This window comes from Cricetulus griseus, chromosome 7, assembly GCF_003668045.3.
Source record: "Cricetulus griseus strain 17A/GY chromosome 7, alternate assembly CriGri-PICRH-1.0, whole genome shotgun sequence".
Classification (NCBI taxonomy): domain Eukaryota; kingdom Metazoa; phylum Chordata; class Mammalia; order Rodentia; family Cricetidae; genus Cricetulus; species Cricetulus griseus.
The window spans coordinates 60,404,135-60,424,008 of record NC_048600.1 but is presented as its reverse complement, the minus strand read 5'-3'; the positions used below and the strand labels follow the sequence as shown (position 1 = coordinate 60,424,008).

General features: G+C 42.2%; 1 protein-coding gene across 4 annotated transcripts in view; it reads right to left on the bottom strand.

Annotated features, from left to right (window-relative positions):
- Nucleotides 1-19,400, bottom strand: part of Clint1 (clathrin interactor 1) — a 58,781-nt gene extending 39,381 nt beyond the window's left edge. For 3 of the 4 annotated variants that reach the window (XM_027425271.2, XM_027425273.2, XM_027425274.2), the window contains exon 1: nt 19,169-19,399. In XM_027425271.2, the coding sequence (XP_027281072.1) occupies nt 19,169-19,209 (41 nt within the window). In that variant the 5' untranslated portion in view covers nt 19,210-19,399. Of the gene's footprint in view, nt 1-19,168 lie in introns of all 4 variants that reach the window. The other variant, XM_027425272.2, reaches the window with a different exon arrangement.
- Nucleotides 19,401-19,874: the final 474 nt, after the last annotated feature.

Sequence of the window (19,874 nt, the reverse complement as noted above, 5' to 3'; positions counted from 1 at the left end):
TAAAGTTATTTTTGAGGCTTCATAACGGCAATTTTGCTAGTGTTATGAATCTTAATGTAAATATTTGATATGCAGGATATCTGATACAACCTCTATAAAAAGGTCATTCAACCCCAAAGGGAGTGTGACCCACAGGTTGAGAACCACTGGTCTAGGTCATCTGATGAAAAGTTCTTGACCAGCTCTGATTTCCAGTGCTTTCCACTTCGGATTCTTCTTGTTCATGTGTATGCTTAAGTGCAGTCACATGATCTGGGCTCATAATATATAGAGAAGCAAGGTCCACAAGCATACCTGTGAGCATCAGCAGAAATCTGAAGGGCTTTGGGTTTTTGTTTTTTGGGTTTTTTTTTTTTTTTTGTACCTTTTCTTTCTTCTTAATTCTTCTCTCATATATTACATCCTGACCACAGTTTCCTTTCCCTCCCCTCCCAAGGTTGCTGTTTTTGTAGTTTGCTGTTAATTATGGGACAGTGGGCAACTGTGGTCCTCATTCTTTGTGGACTCCCTTTGCAAACTGACCAAGACACTAAAGTGTACCTGCAAATCTAAAACCAACAGTCATGTGCTGTCCTAATCTCTTGTGGACATGCCTGTGCAAAGCAAGTCCATCACACTGGTTCTGGCTAAGGTCAAAGATAACACTGTGCCCTCATTCACTCCGTACAGTTCTTTCTGTTGTCTATTAAGTACCATGTTTCCATGATCCTGCTGTTTAAACAGCCCACAAAGGCAGTGCACCAGTGCCATTTAGTGTTGCTCTAAGTTCAAGAGGGCTGTCTGTACAGTGCCTCACATGGTGCTGAAGAAGGGATTCAATGGGCAGGGGCTCAATGAGATAGATAAGACATATAAAGTGTTGGGGCCTGAGAGATGGTTCAGTGGATAAGAGCACTGGTTGCTCTTCCAGAGGACCCAGGTTCAATTCCCAGCACCCACATGGCAAATCAATACTGTTTCAAGGGACCCAACATCTTCACACATACACACAGACAGACAAAACTCGACTACCCATGAAATAAAAATAAATTGTTAAAAAATAATAAAGTGTCTACATCAGAAACACACTTCTAGGTTATGGATCAAAGGGAGCAAACGTGGCTCAGGCTCATAGAAACCCAACTCTACCTTTTTATCTAGGAGCAAGCACTTGGTTTTTGCTAACTTTGTTAATGATATCCTTACAAAACCTAACAAGGACTGCGGCATGTTATACACTGGTGACTTAAGGTTCAATTCCTAGTACCAAAAACAGATAAATGGACACTTAAAGACTGACTTAAGAAGTGAATCCACACATGAAATCAGTTATCTTGGATAGGGGTGGGCTGGAAGGTAAAGGAGTGAGACCAAGAAGAGATGAACTCCCCCCACCAAAAGCACACAGGATGAATGCATGAATGTCCTAATGAACAGCACTGCAGAGGGAGGGATGGTTATTCATGCTGCTTTAAAGACATCATGGAAGTATTTCAATCCAGGGGTCCTTTGGGGCTCAGATGGAATTTGCTCTGTCTCCTGAAATTATCTCAGTGACAGGAGCTGTGTCCCCCCCCCAAACAAAACAAAACAAAACAACCTGAAGAACTGAATTAGGAACCTACAACCTAAAGGGATACTTGAACATTTAATTAACCTCCTCTCTCACCACCATGGATGTCATTTCACACGAAGAAAGTCTCTCATGTCTTTCTTTGCATGGAAGCTTGTTTACAGAAACACTTCCAGGCTGGAATGATGTTCTCCACACAATCTGTTCCCATGGAAGAACTGCACAAAGCTGCCACTGCCTGTATAGTAATAAATATTCTTGCATTCTCTCCAAAGTACCGCAAATCAACTTCAAGACACGGCATTCCCAGCTTCACTCTCTCCTCTATAACATGGCTGTATTTTTTGTTCACATTAAGAAAAAAAATACATAAACTTGGTGGTTAAGAGTGCTTGCTGCTCTTCCAGAGACTGGAATTCAGTTCCCAGCACCTACCATCAGGTGAACAAGGCAGTCAGAAGGAGGTGTGAATACCCACATGCAGGTGTTGTGAACAAGAACAGCCCTCACAGGTTCATATATATATGAATACTTAGTCATTAGAGAGTGGCACCACTTGAGAAGGATTAGGAAGTGTGGCCTGGTTGGAGGAAGTGTGCCACTGGGTGAAGACTTTGAAGTTTCAAAAGTCAAGCCAGGCTCAGTCTCTCTCCATGCTGCCTGCAGGTCAGGGTGTAAAACTCTGTTACTTCTCCAGCATCATGTCAGCCAGTGTACTTCCATGCTCCCCAACATGATGATAACAGCCTCTCTGAAACTGTAAGCTAGCACCCAGTTAAATGCTCTCTTTTTGTTTTGGTCATGGTGTCTCTTCATAGCAATAAAACAGTGACTAAGATGGGTGTCATGTGTGCCTGTGTGTGTATACGTACACTTACATATTAAAAAAAAGATAAATTTTTAACATATAGAACTCTAATAGAGTGGGTGACTGCTGTGGAATAATGCTTTTATACACTGTGAAGATTTGTCACTCGGATTGGTTTAATAAAAACCTGACTGGCTGGTAGCTACACAAGAAGTACAGGCAGGATGACAGCCAGACACAGAAGATGCTGGAAAGGAGGGCAGAGTCAGGAGTTGCCGGCCAGACTCAGGGGAGCAGGACATGTACAAAATGAGGTAACACATTAATTTAAATTTTAAGAGCTAGTTAGTAATAAGCCTGAGCTATCAGCTGAGTATTTAAAATTAATAAATTAGGTCTCTGTGTGGGTCACTTGGGAGCAGCTTTTGGGATAGAAATCTCCACCTCCAGGTGATGATTTAATCCCTGAAGGCAGGTTTTATTACTATCTCTATTTTACAGAAGGCAAACTGAGATACAAGGAGTTAAAGTCTCTCATTCATCACATAACCACAAAGCGGGTGTGCTGAGGACCCAAGCTCGGGCAGTGCAGCTTTAATGACTGTGCTATTCAGTGTTATGTCACAGTCTTGATTTCAACAACCCCACCCCAATCAATATACAACTCAGCACCAGGAATAAGGGACACATTTGGGGTCATTTCACTCCTTTGCTTTTCAAAATCCCCCATGGGTATCTTATACTATGTAATACAAATCCACATCCCACACAAACAATTGACAAATGCACCTCAGCATTCCTCTTCACTGCTCTGCCATACGGTGTCCCACTCTCTGTCTCCATAGAACCCCTGCTCTCTCCCTCCTCTTAGAAACTCCACTTTTCAGTCTTATTGGAAGCACTACATTCTCAGAAGGAAAAGCCCTCACCACCACTATTTCAGTCTCTTCATAACCCTCCTGAACATCTAGTGCTCCTTATAATTTACTCTGATTTATATGTATATGCATGTGCCTGCTTATCCTATACATTCCCCATGTTTGCAGTGCCCACAGTGGCCAGTTGGATTCCCCAGAAGAGGAGTTACAGGTGTTTATGAGCCAACTGATGTAGGAACTGAGTCCAGATGCTCTCTACAAGAGCAAGTGCTCTTAACCACTGAGCCATCTCCCCAGCCCCAACTATTGTTTTCATCAGTGCCTCTTCCAGTACCCACAAGAGCTCCAGGTAAATGATAATTATTCATTCAATAAACTATTCTGTGGTTTCCTGTATTCCTTGTTACAACACTTTGTTCCTTTGGATGTGGGCATTTGCCACGAGATACACGCCTTTCATCTGAGTTACTCATCACAGATTACATAAGCATAAAGAACAAAGTTAAAGGACAGGCTTAGAGGTTAAAGGTACCGCTGCTGAGCCTGACAACCTGAGTTTAATCCCTGGAACCTACATGGTGGAAGGAGAAAACTGAGTCCCACAAACAGACACACATACACACTCCAAATAAAAACCAAAAAACCCTCTTTATTAAAAAAGAACAAACTTAAGGGATTAGGCTCCATGACAGAACTGTTGTCTAGAATATGCAAAGTTCTGGGTTTGGTCCATAGGTACAACACACACACACACACACACACACACAGAGAGAGAGAGAGGGGGGGAGGGGAAGGGAGGGAGGGGAAGGGAGGGAGGGAGAGGGAGAGGGAGAGGGAGAGGTGTGTGCATAGAAAACACACTTTATATTCACTCAGCATATAATTCTCTACCAGATGAGCAACATCTATCTGTAGCTCAAGCTCTTTCATCTAAGATTTGTTTTTTAATTGGGGTGAGGAGAGAACATGAGCACCACAGTGCACATATGCAGGCCAGAGGACAACTTCCCAGAGCTGGCTTTCTCCTTCCACCTTTACACAGATTCTGGGGATTAAACTCAGGAGAGTTTGCATGACAAGCAGCTTTATCCACTGGGCCATCTTCCCAGTCCAGCTCTTTTACTCTTTCTGCTTGGTTGGTTTTCTTGTTTTGTTTTCCCAGACAGGGTTTTCTGCAGCTCTGGCTGCCCTGGAACTCGCTCTGTAGACCAGGCTGGCCTCAAACTTACAAAGATCATCCTGTTCTGCCTCTCAAGGGCTGGGATTAATAAAGGCGTGTGCCACCTTGCTCAGCAGACTCTTCTATTCTTAATGTTAATGTTGATGTTGAACTTAAGAGAGATGGCTCCATGCATAACGTGCTTGTTTGTCAATCATGAGGACATGAACCTCAGTCCCCAGCACCCACACAAAAGCTGGCATGTGTGACTGTGACCCAACACTGAAGGGGTGGAGACAGGCAGATCTCAGGGGCTAACTGGCCTGCCACTCTAGTGAAAAGGCTAACTTTGGTTCAGTGAAAGACCTTGTCTCAAGAGGGGGGAAAGGTGTGTAGTACAGAAGTGAATAAGAAGACATCCTGATACCAAACTCTGCCCTGACAGGTGAATGACCACATGCATACAACATATACACACGAATAAGAAAAGGGAAATTAAGAAACTGTACCTGTGCTGTGTACAGTGGTCCAGATCTATAATCCCAGCACTTAGGAGGCTGGGGTAAGAACACTGCCAGTTCAAGGCCAGCCTGGGCTACAAAGTAAGAACGCATGATACCTCAGCCTCAGCCTCCTGAGTGCTGGCATACATATATTATTAATTGGTGGGAAATGCTACTCCCAACATACAACCTCTCCAACTTTACTCAAAATGATTCCACATTCCAAATAAGCTGTATGTTTAGTTTGGAAGAAAAGTACGGGATATAACCTTAGACTATCTACAAACACACTGTCAGTTCTTACTTACACAAACTTCAGCAACAGCTACTTCACACTTCTAGTTGTTAAATGAAGTGCCAACATCTAGCATTCTAATTAGAGCACTGCTGCCATAATTGAGACTCTTACTGAGTAATCAGTTAAAGCTAAAGGAGGCTACAGTACAACAGGAGTGCTGAACACAGGTGTGAGACGGCCGGAATGCTTTCCTGACAGTGATTTATTGACATAATCAGAATAAATATGCTTTGACTGTTGTATGTTCATACCTAATTGATTTAAGGAACGCAAATTGTATTTCTGTAAGTAACAAAACAAAAACAAACAAATGAACAAAAAAAGGAGAAAACAGATACATAGATGTGCTCTTAACTTCTGAGTCTCTGTGATGCACTAGCTATCTTCATAAACTGTGTTCTTTTAAGATCTAAAAACATGAAGCCAGGCTGAGGATGTTGCTTAGCTGGCAGAGTGCTTGTACACTTCAAGCACCCCACCAAAAAGGGGGGGGGGGGGCGCTTGATTTCAGTAACTTCCTTTCATGCAGATCAGAGTATGTATCTAAAGACACACTGTGGAGGGAGGGAAGAACACAGACAAGCATGTAAACGCTGGCCAGTCTGGACAAGGACTTCTTCAGGAATGCCCCTGTGATAATTTCTAGAACTTTCAATTCAAAATACAAAGGTTAAAAGTCACAGCACTGGCTGCTAGACAGTGTAGTATCTTCTAGACATGACAGATAGGCTGCACCCAACAGTATGGTTACAGAAACAAGACCTGTGTGGTGACAATACCTGCTGACACACCAGTGTGGACTAGGGAGATTTCACAAGTCCCTACCTTAGATGAAGAAATACAGGCAGCTAATGTGCTGAGAGAGGGAGAATCAGCTTTCTCCAAGGACAAGAGGCCTCCTGGTAGGTTTTCCAAACCCAAGTGGTCAGCCTTAAACACACACACACACACACACACACACACACACACACACACACACACACAAGCACGCACGCATGTGCTCGCGCGCGCAACACACACACACACACACACACACACACACACACACACACACACACACAGATATATGAGAGCAACACTAAATGGACCCAGATTATTTTTACATATATATTTGTATGTATACCTACACATATTATATATGTGCCTGTATATCTAAAAATAGTAATTATAGAAAAGGTTATGTATTTAGAAAGGCATAGGAGGAGTTGGAGGGGAGAGGTGAAGGGGTAAGAATGATGTAAGTAAAATATTCATGCATGAAATTCTTAAAAAAGAGGCGGGCTGGTTGTAGTGGCACACGCCAGTAGGATTTGCTGAAGGAGGCAGAGGCAGGAGGATCACGAGTTCGAGGTCACGAGTTCGAGGTCAGCCTGGGCGCTGGTGGTGCACGACTTTAATCCCAGCACTCGAGAGGCAGAGGCAGGTGGATCTCTGTGAGTTCGAGGCCAGCCTGGTCTCCAGAGCGAGTGCCAGGATAGGCTCCAAAGCTACACAGAGAAACCCTGTCTCGGAAAAAAAAAGAAAAAACAGAGGCGGGCTGGAGATTTGGCTTAGAAGTTAAGAGCACCTGTCGCTCTAGCAGAGGACCTGGGTTCAGTTCCCAGCACCACATGGTGACTCACAACCACCTGTAACTCCAGTTCTAAGGGCTCTGGTACCCTCTACTGGCTTCTGAGGTATGTGTGTGTATGTATGTGTGTGTGTGTATGTGTATGTGTGCGTGTGCGCACGCACCATCACACGTGCATGCATACGCACATGCTTTCGATATATTTAAAAATTAAAGTAAAATCAGGGGCAAGGGATATAGCTTAGTTGCTAGAGTGCTAGTCTAGTCTAGCATGTATGAGACCCTGGGTTCTATCCACAGCACCACATAAAAATAGGAGTTCCAGCACACATCTGTCATTTCAGCAGTGGGGAGGTAGAGGATGTCAAGATTATCCTTGCTGACATAGTAAGTTCATATTAAATTTTAGGATAGCCTGGGCTATGTGAGAAAGTACCCTTACCGTCCATGCTGCAATGTACTAGGTGCTACTGAACAGTTTTAAATGATCAGTTTATCTTACATGACCTATCTCAATAATGCTGTATGCATATACTAGTTGCTTTTCAGTAAATGGATTTCCTTGTTGTTTATTTTGTTTTTAAGGACAGTGTGGTGTTATTCTGGGGGGAAGGTATCATATGTTAAACTGTTTCACAAACAGGGCAAATATCCAAGGTACTTTAATCTGAAAAATACTATCATTATGTAAGTTTTAAACCTTTGGGTCATAACTTAAAAAAATATATAAATCTGTCGGTGGATGGGTTTATATGTAGACACCAGAGGAAACTTGCAGAAGTTGCTTCTCTCCTACTACCACACAGGTTCTGGGAATTGAACTTAGATTATCAGGTTTGGGGACAAGTGCTTCTGAGCCACCTTGATAACCCTGGGTTATAACTTTTAAAGCTATCTCTCAATGACAATAAAAAAAAAAAGAAAAAAAAACTGAAGAAAAAAATCTAAGGAGAGAACAATGAAAGAATCTTTTCCTAATACATCAGTTCATTTAATCCTAACAGATCCAGAGGCAAACTAAACCAATTTCACACAGAAGTAGCTATCACCCCTTCCAATGTCTTAACCTCCACTCATGAAAAAAGAAAACTGAAACCCAAAGAAATTTGATTAGCTTTGTTACTTCATGACTGGTTATCTTTTTAAGTGGTACCTTACTTAAAACACTTAGGGTAGTTTTATCAAATATACTATCTTACTCTAAGGATGAAAAAAAGAAAAAAACTTGGATAAGTAAGCTTTCCAAGGAAAAACATATAACAGAATAATTAAACATTCAGCAGTCAGGAAGTAGGAAATTCTCTTTTGTGGACTTTGATTCTATCACTTACAAACTGTTGTCACTACTGGCCAATTAATTTCAAATACAACACCAAATATCCACATGAAATTGGCTTTCAATGACTCTAAAACACTCACTCAACAGAAAGGCAATAGGAAATCTGTACTTCAACAGAGGAATGTCCGTGACACCACCTTTGTGAACACAAACAGGGTCTTGTATAGCACAGGCTAACGACAATCTTGCTAGTCTGTCAAGGCTGACCCTGAACTTCTGATCCACCTCCCACATGCTGGGATGACAGATGTGTGTCACTGCACCCAGCCTCTTTTCATTTCTACCTGTGATTAAACTCATACACTATCTAATCCTTAAGATTAGGCTTGTTTTTTTTTTTTTCATAAAGGCTAACAAGGTAAAATAACAAAATAACTATATTTCAAATTATTGACTTTGGATTAGTGAGGGCAAAAGAGGACTTCCCTGTCTTGCCTAACAAGTGCTTAATGCTATCAGCAGTGGTTTGGATCCACGTGGGAGCAGCTTATCACCAATGAGGGGTGTTTTCTGACTTGTGACTTAAGATTCTGACTCTAACTTTGGTAGCTCACTTGAATTTCTTTCAGCAGTCATATTTGAACAGTAGGAACTACAACAAGCTTTGGCTCCGCCTGGTTCTTCCAAAAGTCTGGCTTTGTGTCTTACTTTAAGTATCCAAACTGGAAGAGCAACCCTTACAGTGTAGTTTCTTTTGCATGTGCAACTTCACAGAGCCACAGAGTGAACTAGAACCCTAAAGTCTGGCTTCACATTGGCCAGTACTCTGCAGAGCTCTTTAGAAACTTAGTGAAACTTTTCAAAGTCTTTTGAATACTAGTAAGCTCTCAACAGTGTATCTCAGTTACTATGTAACATTTAAAATTTGGAATGGAATTAGAAAAGCACAGTACCTAGATGGTAGATACAAATCTAAGATGCTATTTCTAAGTGGTCCATTTGGAATGTAAGAAACATTAGGAAAAGGTAGTAATCAAATCAGTGTGGGATCATAGTACAAAAAATAAAAGACTGGGAAACTGAAGAGCTATGGAAGTTACTCACCGACGATTACGGATTCTGCATTGTGATACTTCCCACAAATGAGACATCATTCTTTGAGATTGATGCCAGAGAATGCCTTCATAACAACAGTGAATGTTTCCTCTCTCACTTCTGGTTTTCCCTCCATTTGCATCAGCTAATGTAAAGATGGTACATGGATACCGAAGAACAGTAAAATGTTTTTCTGTGGAAGGTGCATGGGAGAAAAGGGTAACTATCAAGTTTGGTTCTGAGTCTTAAATAGTAAGTATGTTTTCCAGGTAAGTGTCAATTTGCAAAAGGTATACAAGCTTGTCAGGTGATTCTTTAGGAAGACTAGCAAAGACTGCAGATGTATGTCCTAAAGACAGATGGCTGTGATTTTAGCCTAGACCACTGCTACTTATATAACCCATTTTCTTATTAGAATATTAAACCAGTGGAAACAGTAAGGCAGGGACTGATATAGTCAAAATACATGATATACTTGTATGAAATTGTTGAACAATAAAAGGTACTTTTAAAAGATTTTATTATTTTTTTTAAAATTCAAAAAAAAAAAATCTATGTGCCTGGAGTTCACACAGGATAGAAGAGAGTATCTGATCCCCTAAAACTGGAATTACAGATAGTTAAGCCACCATGTGAGTGCTGGGAATGGAGCTTGGGGTTTCTGCAGGAACAGCAAATGTCCTCAAACACTGAGCCCTCTTCTCTAGCCCCAAATTTAAAAATATTCATTTTTTAAGATTTATATTATGTGAATGAATGTTTTGCCTATGTGTTTGTGCACCACATGTATGTCTGGTGCCCACAGAAGTCATAGGATGCTTTGGATCCCTGGAAATAGAGTTATAGATGGTTTGGTCCCACCACCATGTTGGTGCTGGAAGCTGAACATAGGTCCTTGACAACATCAGCAAGTACTTTTAACTGCTGAGCCATCTCTCTAGGTCCCCAAAAGATATTATTAAAAAACAAAAGAAACAAGCCGGGTGGTGGTGCATGCCTTTAATCCTAGCACTTGGGAGGGAGAGGCAGGCAGATCTCTGTGAGTTTGAGACCAACCTGGTCTACAAAAGCTAGTTCTAGAACAAGCTCCAAAGCAACACAGAGAACCCCCCCACACACACACACAAACAAACTTAAACATTGATGGCCATTTACTAGTCACCACTGTTGACCTTTATTACTAGAAATGTCCTGATTTAAAGGTAGTCTATTTAAAGAATATCAAGTTAGCAGGTCTAGCAAATTCATTCATAAACATTTATTAAGTGTCCCCTGCACAACATGATGTTTTAGAATTTAGCAATAAAAAGAGCAGGAACTATATGTAAACAAGAACACTATTTAAAGAATATCAAGTTAGCAGGTCTAGCAAATTCATTCATAAACATTTATTAAGTGTCCCCTGCACAACATGATGTTTTAGAATTTAGCAATAAAAAGAGCAGGAACTATATGTAAACAAGAACACAGGCATAGGGACAGTGTATGAGTACAGGTTATGCAATACAGAAGCCCAGGGCAGTGGTGAGACATGAGGTCAGAGGGAGAGCCTGATCACAGAGGTGAGATGAGAAACCACTGAAGAATTTTGAGCAGAACTGACTGGTATTTTTGCTTTTAACAGACACGTCTACACTATGTAGTGTAGGCAGCCTGGAACCGGTGATCCTCCAGCCTTAGGCTCCTTAGTTAGCACCAGGGTTATAGGAGTGCTACACCATGTGCAGTGCTGACTGCTCTGCTGCTCTAGGGAGGGTCTTAGAAACTATTTTTATTACTCTGTGTGTGCGCAGGATGTGTGTGTGAAGGAGCAAATGCCATGGCACACGTGTGGAGGTCAGAGGACAACTTTGTGGACTCAGTTCTTGCTTTCCACCTTTACATGGGTTTCACAGATCAAACTCAGGGCTCTAGACTTGTACAGCAAAAGCCTTTACTAACTCAATCACTAAGTTGTCGCACCAGCCTCATTACAACTCTTATTTGGCTTCATGATAAACCAGCTATTTGCCAAAAGCCCATTCAGCACCAAACATAATCAAGAGCCAAGCCAAACACACCAAACTAAGAATATGAGTTAGGTGGCTGAAATGCAAGTAACATGACTTTATCTAAACAACTTCATGTAACCTGAAAAAAAGACAAAAATGAATGGTAACAGATATCTGTAATCCCAGTACTTGGGGCTGAGGTAAGAGGATCACAAGTTTGAAAGTAACCTGAATATATAATGAGACCCTAGTTAAAAAAAAAAAAAAAAAAAACAAGCAAAAACAACAATGAATCTGAGAAAAATTATAGAAGATACCACCAAGCCTGATGTATTACTTTTCAGATTTGCTAAAAGTACATGAAATGCCAAGAAAAATAAGAAAAAATAAAATTGAACATGGCTGGGCATGGTAACACATGCCTTGAATACCAGCACTTGGGATGCAGAGGCAGGCAGATCTGTGAGTTCCGGGAAAGCCAGGGCTATGTAGCGAAACCTTATCTCAAAAAAATAAAATAGCCGGGAGGTAGTGGCACACGCCTTTAATCCCAGCACTTGGGAGGCAGAGGTAGGTGGATCTCTGTGAGTTTGAGGCCAGCCTAGTCTATAAAGCTAGACAGAGAAACCCTATCTTGAAAAATAAATAAATAAAACAAATCCCTGAACTTAAACAATGCATGTTTCCACTATGAAAATATAAAGTACTCTAGATGAGAGACGAGTGAAATGCCACAAAAGCGTGTGCATATCAAAAAACACCGAACTCTGGGTGTAAAGTTCCTATCTTGCATGCACAGAACCCTGCATTCAATCCCTGCCCCTGCATTGTTCAGGTATGATGGCATTTCTGTCATCCCAATAGTTGAGAGGTAGAAGCAAGATGGTCAGAAGTAGTTCAAGGGAGCTCAGGGTCAGTGTGGGTTATATGAGATTCCATCTTAAAGAAAACATTATAGTTGGATGTGCTGATTTGTGCTTTAATCCTAGCACTCGGGAGGCAAAGGAAGCTGATCTTTGTAAGATAATTCACATAGAGTTCTAGGCTATGCAGGGCTACATAGTGAGACCTTGTTCTGTTTTGTTTTGTTTTGAAGGCAGGGTTTCTCTGTTAAAACAGCCCTGGCTGTCCTGGAACTTGCTCTGTTGACCAGGCTGGCCTCAAACTCCCAGAGATCCACCTGCCTCTGCCTCCGAATTGCTGGGATTAAAGGTGTGCACCACCACTGCCTGGCTGTTTTTTGGCTTTTTTTTTTGTTTTTAAAGGAAAAGAAAAAGCAAGATTACAAAAAAAAAATTATTTCTATTCAAATTATACAAAGCATTTAAATGTTCTAAATTAACAAAAATTCATGTCAAAAAAATTCTAAAATAATTAGTTACTGGAAAAAGTAAAACATAAAACCTATGTTGTTATTGTTGCACATTAACAGAATCATTTGTATTTAACAAATCATTAGTTTAATCTACTCAGTAGTAGCTATATTTGGGATTCAACATGGGGAATATGTTATATTCCTTTACTTGGACTCACTCAACTTTCAGAAAAGCCCGTGAAGTATAAAAAGACTTCATTGCAGAACTAGAAAGTCCTTTCTTTAATGAGTTTTCTTCACATATGCTACTCATTCATTGTCAAGTGATCATGTACTGGGGATGGAGAGATGGCTCAAAACCACTTACAGCTCTTGGAAATGGAGAGACGGCTTAAAACTACTTAAAGCTCTCTTGCAAAGAACCATGGTTGGTTCCCAGCATCACATCAGATCACAAACACCTGTAATTTTAGTTCCAGGAACCCAATACTCTCTGACCTCTAAGTACACATAAATTCATGCAGGCACCACATTCAGATAAATAAAAATTACATCTTAAAAAAAAAAAAAGGGTAGTTGAGTGGTATCTTACTGCCCAGTTTAAGGATGAAATGCCAGCTCCAATTGGCATTTGTAAAATCTTATGTTTTAGATAAAATGTTTTACATTGGCAATATTTTTAAAATCTTAGGGAAATACAAAACAAGCTGAATGGCACAGTGGAACTGGCAGGTGGAAACTGCAATATGTCTTTCCAAACACTTCAGTTTTCAATATGTCTTTTGAAAGAGTATTCTGTAATACACTTCACAGTATTCAAGAAAAAGCATCCATGAGTTGGTAAAAATAACCACAATGCATGCCTGGCAGTATTTATGACAAAAGGCTGAGCATGGTGGCTCACACCTTAATGCCAGCACTCAGGGCAGAGGGAAGCTGGGGCTAAAGGCCACCCTGTATTACATGGTAAGTCCTTCTTTAGTGAGATCCTCTCAGGAATAAATAAGAAATAAAAATAAAAACCAAACAACAAAAGAGCCCATGGAGAGGCTGGGAAGATGGCTAGTAGTTAAGAGCACTTGCTGCTCTTGCAGGGACCCGAATCTGGTTCCCAGTATCCACGTAGTGGTTCATAATAGTTAACTCCAGTTCTAGAGAATCTGCCTCCTCCTTCTGGCCTCCATAGAAACTGTACACAAGCAGTGCACACCCTATATGCAAACACCCTACACATAAGATAAAATACAACTTTTTAAAAAGCCCATTGTAAACAATGAGCTTATTATTAGACACAGATCTTATATACTAGTAAATAATTTATTGTATCTTTATTCTCTTATACCAGTTAACAAAAGATTTCCCAAGAAGGTATTAGATATCAAGGTATTTTATAAAAAGGTTTTATGCGTATCACCCATGAAACTGTAAAATAAATAAGCATGTCTTAGTTTACAGTTGGGGAAGTCAGAGGTCCTGATCCAACACCCCAAATTACTGTTTCTCATAGTAGCCCCAAGATGTCAGTCCACATCTTGCATGCACGCGCGCGCGCGCGCGCGCACACACACACACACACACACACACACACACACACACACACACACACACACACACACACACACACCACACACCCACCCCAAGATGGCCAGGCACAGTGGCAAATTCCATGCCAGCCAAGGCTATATAGGCAGACTTTGTCTCAAAAAACAAAACTAAGTAAGAAATAAAAAAGGATCAGGAAAGAAAAAAAAAAAAGGATCATGAAGCAATAAAATATACAGGACAATACATTTGATACCAATGAATTGCCTTCTATTTATGAGGATGACAATGGCATTGTGCTCATGACTGAAATCAATGACTCCTAGCAGATTATGGGGACTCACACCTTAATCCCAGCACCCTGGACACTAGACAGGAAGGCTGCTACAAGATAGAGGCCAGTCTGAGCTGTACAGGTAGTTCTAGATCAGCAAGGGCTACACAGAAACACCCTGTCTCAAACAAACAAACCACAAATAAATAAGTCAACTCCTCACCTTTTAGGAGTTGATTCATTTATAGAATAGATAAAATGATACGATATCTGGGATTTGCTTCAAAATGCCATCCTAGGCTACACAAGACTGTGTCTCACCTAGCCACCCCCCAAAAGAAAGCAGGCATGCAAGAATATAGGCAGCATAAAGAACTTAAAAATCTTCTAGCTTTTACTTTTCATATCTAGATCTTTGACACTGGCACTTATTTTTTGGCTTTTATTACAACAAGCTTCAAATATGGCTTTCTAAATACTAAGCACATTACTAAGAAACTGCATCTCCAGCCCCATTCTTCTTTTTCTTAAAGGAATTACTGAAGTATCATAGAGTATGAAAAATAATACAGAAGCATACACGCACAACCAACTGTGAAACCATATTGTAAAAACTAGGAGTATAATTATAAGTGCTGCCTAAAATAAAAATGACTTAGTACCCGTAGTGGACATATTAGTAAGCTACTTGTAAACTAAAACTGAAGTGCACGCCAAAAGGTATGGGGCAAGTAAAGGCTTTTAAGAGGCACCCTGGGAGTAGTACTGAACTCACTAACGTAAGCTTCTGAAAATTCCCCAACGAAATGCTGCCAGAAGGGAAACTAACTCACCTTTCTCTGGAACTAAATTCTTAGTACCTACTTGTGTCCTGTTACCAGAAGAAAAGGAGAGTAACTCACTCATTGTCTCAGTGGCAGCAATTCTCGACAACTGGTTCAGAGCAGTCCTTCTCGGAAGATCAGAGCTGACAAGCACCTTCTCATCTTTGATTTCAAGTTCCAAGAACGGAATGGAGACTTACTGACAAGTTGGCGATAAACAAGAGTGGGGGGATGAAAGAAGAGCAAAACCAGGAGGGTTCACACTGCAGTGGATTGTGGAAAAGTTTTCTGCCAAGCATGGACCACACTGCACGAGTTCCATAGGACTAATGTACGACCACAAATGCACACTGTTCAAACAACTGAAGATACGCTCCCTTGAAGAGCAAAGTTTCCCTACGGTGTCAGTCAGACCGCAACAGTAGTGCATACAACTCTATCACATTAGCTAAACATCTAGAACTAAAAACAAGCAATGTGTGGCAAGGAAAACAACTAAAGAATCTATAATTGAGAGAATAACTTAAAACTTACTGCCTACTGCAGATGCTTTGACCTTAAACAGACAGGGCTGTTTAAACAACTATGCTAAGAAAGGGCTGCTGGTGGAATACCTGATACCCTGTAAGGAAAGAGAGTTAGTTGGCTTGCAGAGCCAGTAGCAGCTTCTTTGTACCAGAACCATGCCTGTCACTTCCCAGAGAAAAATGCTACAGAGCTACAGTACTTTCAATTGATACCTTGTATGGCATTACGAATTATAAATGTGTTCAATTTATTACAGTTTTGAATTCAGGTCATTGATAATAACACCTACTAGCTGCAGCTGGAAGTTTCTTCACTTATCCTTTCCTGCCACAGCTGGCCTTGTGAGCAACTAGACAAGATGTGCACCCTGGGCTCTTGCTGGCCTATGTGGCCTTCTTTGCTTTCCTGCTATTTTATAATGTTCTGCTCTAGACCCATTTCATATCACCAGGAGGTGCAACCAGAGAGGGGCACTACACCCTGACTTCCCAGAAGTAGGCTTCAGACTATCAAGGGCCAGCACTTGAAACCCCTCCTTACTTTTGAGCACTGCCACCACACAGAACCCAAGAGCTGCTCTGGGGAACAGAAACAGTTGGAAGAATACATTTATCTTTTTTGAAGTAAGTCACATTTGCTGGTGGGTACACACTAACAGTCTAAGTTTTCCTGAGTCATGAGCTGTACTTATTGATTGCTTCAAACATTTAAATATAACATGTATTGGCTATCTTTTTTGGTTATACTTTAGAGTACCCAGGACTTCCACATATCAGGCAAGCACTTTACCACTGAGCTATATCCCTCATTCTCTTTTTTTTTTTTTTTCTAAGACAGGGTCTTCCTTAACCCAGCTGGTCTCCAAGGGGCTATGTAGCAGAGAGTGACCCTGAACTACTGACCAAGTGCTGGGATTTTACGTATGTGCCTTCATTCATACCTTTTAAGAAAATTTACTCGCTGTCCTCAGCACTAGGACTGAATGAAGCCAAATCCTCCACCATTGAGTAATAGCCTCAACCTCTGATTACCATTAAATTAAAAAAAAAAAAAAAGATTTCATTTTTAGCTCTCTCTGTGTGTGCTTGTGTGTCTGTGTATGTGTGTGTGTTGAGGAAGGGGGTCGATCATGAAGGCCAGAGGCTTCAGATTACTTGAAACTGGCCTTTCAGGTGACTGTGAGCTGCCTGATGTAGGTGCGCTGGGAATTATATTCTGGTCCTCCAGAAGGGCAATACAAACTTTTAATAGATGAGTCATCTCTCCAGGCCTCTTTGATTACCATTAAAAAATAATAATACTATAATAATAATAAACACTCTTTGCAAACTAAATTGTCTCTAGAGGACCAAGATTTCCCAAAATCTGCTTTGCTGATGTGAAATACTAGTTTTAGTTACTGTTTCCTTGATGGGGATTTATTTCATCAAATACCCAATTAATCTGAAGTCGCACCTAGCCCTCGACCATTTTTTTACAAACAAGAAATCTTAAGTTTGGAGTCATTCTGCTTTAAATTACACACAGGGCTGGTTGGAGGCAGTGGCAGAACCTGAACTCCTTATTCCTACCATAGTCTGATACTCTAGCTACCATGAGAGGCCATATTCATCACTTGACGGTTTCCTCCTCTGCCAGTTACCTCATAACTTCATTCCTCTAATAAGCCAACCAGCCAATCTACGGATGAGTTTCACCCCCATCACGGTTTTTTTTTAAGCATACAGAGTGACAGTACTGTACAATGGATCTGCATAATACTTGTATTTTAAAGAATTTTTCTTCCTGCCAGTTAAAGACAAAGATCAAACACTGAGCACTCATCAGTAAAATTGTCTCCTGTTTTAGTCTCAGTGTGGCAGATACACACAAGAACTTTGGAAAAGTTCTTGGTGGCAACATTCTTACACATCCTTGAGTAAGCGGGCTCAAGGCTGCAATCCACACCTGGCAGAAATAAGAAAGGAGACAAGTTTTGCAGTCCCTTCAAACTCCACAGTACCACACATTTGATTGGGAGTGGGGCCATGGTGGGTTTCTTACTAGTTTTCTTCAGCTATCCCCTGACTTAGAAGCAAAGTACGGCAGTTTTGCAGAGACTTCTTTCAACTTTTAAACTAAGCTAGTATTATATGATACCCTGAAAACACCCACGGATCCGGAGAAGAAATGATTTTTCTCTTTGGTAAACCAAAACAGAGTTTACAAATAGTGAAATGGCCCCATGTAAATTTCTGAACACTTAATGGAAAAATGAACACTAAAACCACTAAAGGAAACTCTTTTCAGGCTTGCAGCTTCTCAGTGAGGTTTATCTCACTTCCAAGTCAGAAAACTTCTCTTTCAGAAGCACGCTGACATGAACATTTTTCGTTATCAAGAATCATATTAAATGGAAGCCCTTAGATCTTCATCATCACAGCCTAACCGGGGCATAATTATTTTCAATCCGATCCAGAGAAGACGGGAGTACTTCGAGGTTAAGTACCCAGCACTTTCCGTTCTGAAAACAGTACTCTTTAAGCACTTGACCAACTTCTTGGGTAGAGAAGCAAATTTGCACTGTCAAACTCTGGTTCCATCTGATGCATTATCCAAGTCGCTGCAAAATATGTTGTTTTCTGGGGTCAAGAAGAGCTTCTTCACTTCCTGGTTTTAGGTTAGGAGGGTGGCTCAAACGAATACTTTTCTTACCACACTTATTGCATAATCACAAAAAACCCAAAAGGAAGAGGGCTGGTTAAATATTTAAACTCTTATTTCCTGGTGACCTAGAAGACCTGCTGTTATATTCGATATACTCAATTTAAGGGTTAAGGGTTCTTCAGTACACTAAGGGCATTGGAGTTATTTCGGTCTGAAAGGAGTTAAAAGAGGTCTACAGGATATACAAACTTGGCCCTTTTTTTTTTTTCATTTGGAGGAATTTTTATTGAAATGATGTCTTAATGAAAACGAATGGAACAAGCGACCCACTCAAAACTAAGTGCAGTGAGAAAGTTAGAGGGAAACAATTACGAAAAGTTGTCTGGTCATCTGCTTTCACTTAGTGTGAAAAACCAGAAGGGCGAGTCTCCTCTTCGGCAACTCCAGCCTGCCCACAATGACCACTTGTTACACCTCCCACCCACTCCACTCAGGCTTACTAGAAATTAAAATGACTCTAACAAGCTAAAGGGCATAACCGGTCAGGCCTAAGGTGTCTCTGGGTTAAACCCTGAGGGGGACGGTGGACCGGTGCACTGCGTCCCCTCTCCCCCAAGCCTGGCCTGGTGTCCAGGAGGCCAAACTTCAGGCTGGGTACGATCAAAGCATCCGCCCGCTGGGCGACGGGTAGGGGCGCGGTGAGGACGTCCCGGGGAGCAGGGATGCGGGCGGGGAGGGGGTTTTTGCTCTACCGGAGGCTCAGGACCGAGGCCCAGGCCCGCAGCGGCCGCCGCCATCAGCAGGCCGCCGCGGCGGGGCGTGCGCGCGCGCCCCGCGCGCCGGACCACCGTGCGCACGCTCCCCGCCCCCGCCGCGGCCCCGGCCGCAACTGCCCCGGATACTCACGCTTTGTCCACCAGCTCCCGCACTTTCCACATGTTCAGCATCGCGCCCCGCGCGGCCCGGCCCGCTGCCGCCCGCCGCCGCTCCCACGGGACCCCGGGACGCCTCCGCGCCGGGGCTGGTCCAGGCCCGGGTCGCCGCCGCCACCCACCGCCGCGAACTCTCCCTCGCTGGGGCTCCTTCTCCCGGCCACAGCCACGGCGCTGCCGGTGACACGTCGAGACGCGGCCGCACCGGCGCTGCGTGGGGCGGAAGTGGCCGGCTTTCCGCCCGTGCCGCGCGCCGCACGCCGGGAATTGTAGTCTGCGCCCTGCGCTTCTAAAGCGCGGGCGGGCTGAGGTCGCCTTGGTTTCGGGGAAGCGCTGACCGCCTCCAGGTGATTGCCATCAGACTTACTCAACACTCACCTTCTTCAGAGGCACAGCACTAATACTAAGCTTAACTACATGGGTGTAATTGGCTTGCGTGTTCCTCCTTTACGCACCTGTCTGCATTTGCTTCCAAACATCCAGCCAGGTGTCTATACATCACTGAGTTGGGGTGGGGCTGGGGGAGTGCAGGGGGGATTTTCAGCTCTGACCAGTGAAGAATTTTATTCTAAATCCTTTCCCACTCTAGTTCTATGATACAATGATTTTATATGTAGACAGTTACCAGGTACCCTCGTTGGATACATTGTTACAAGCCCCAGTAACTCAACTCACAATCG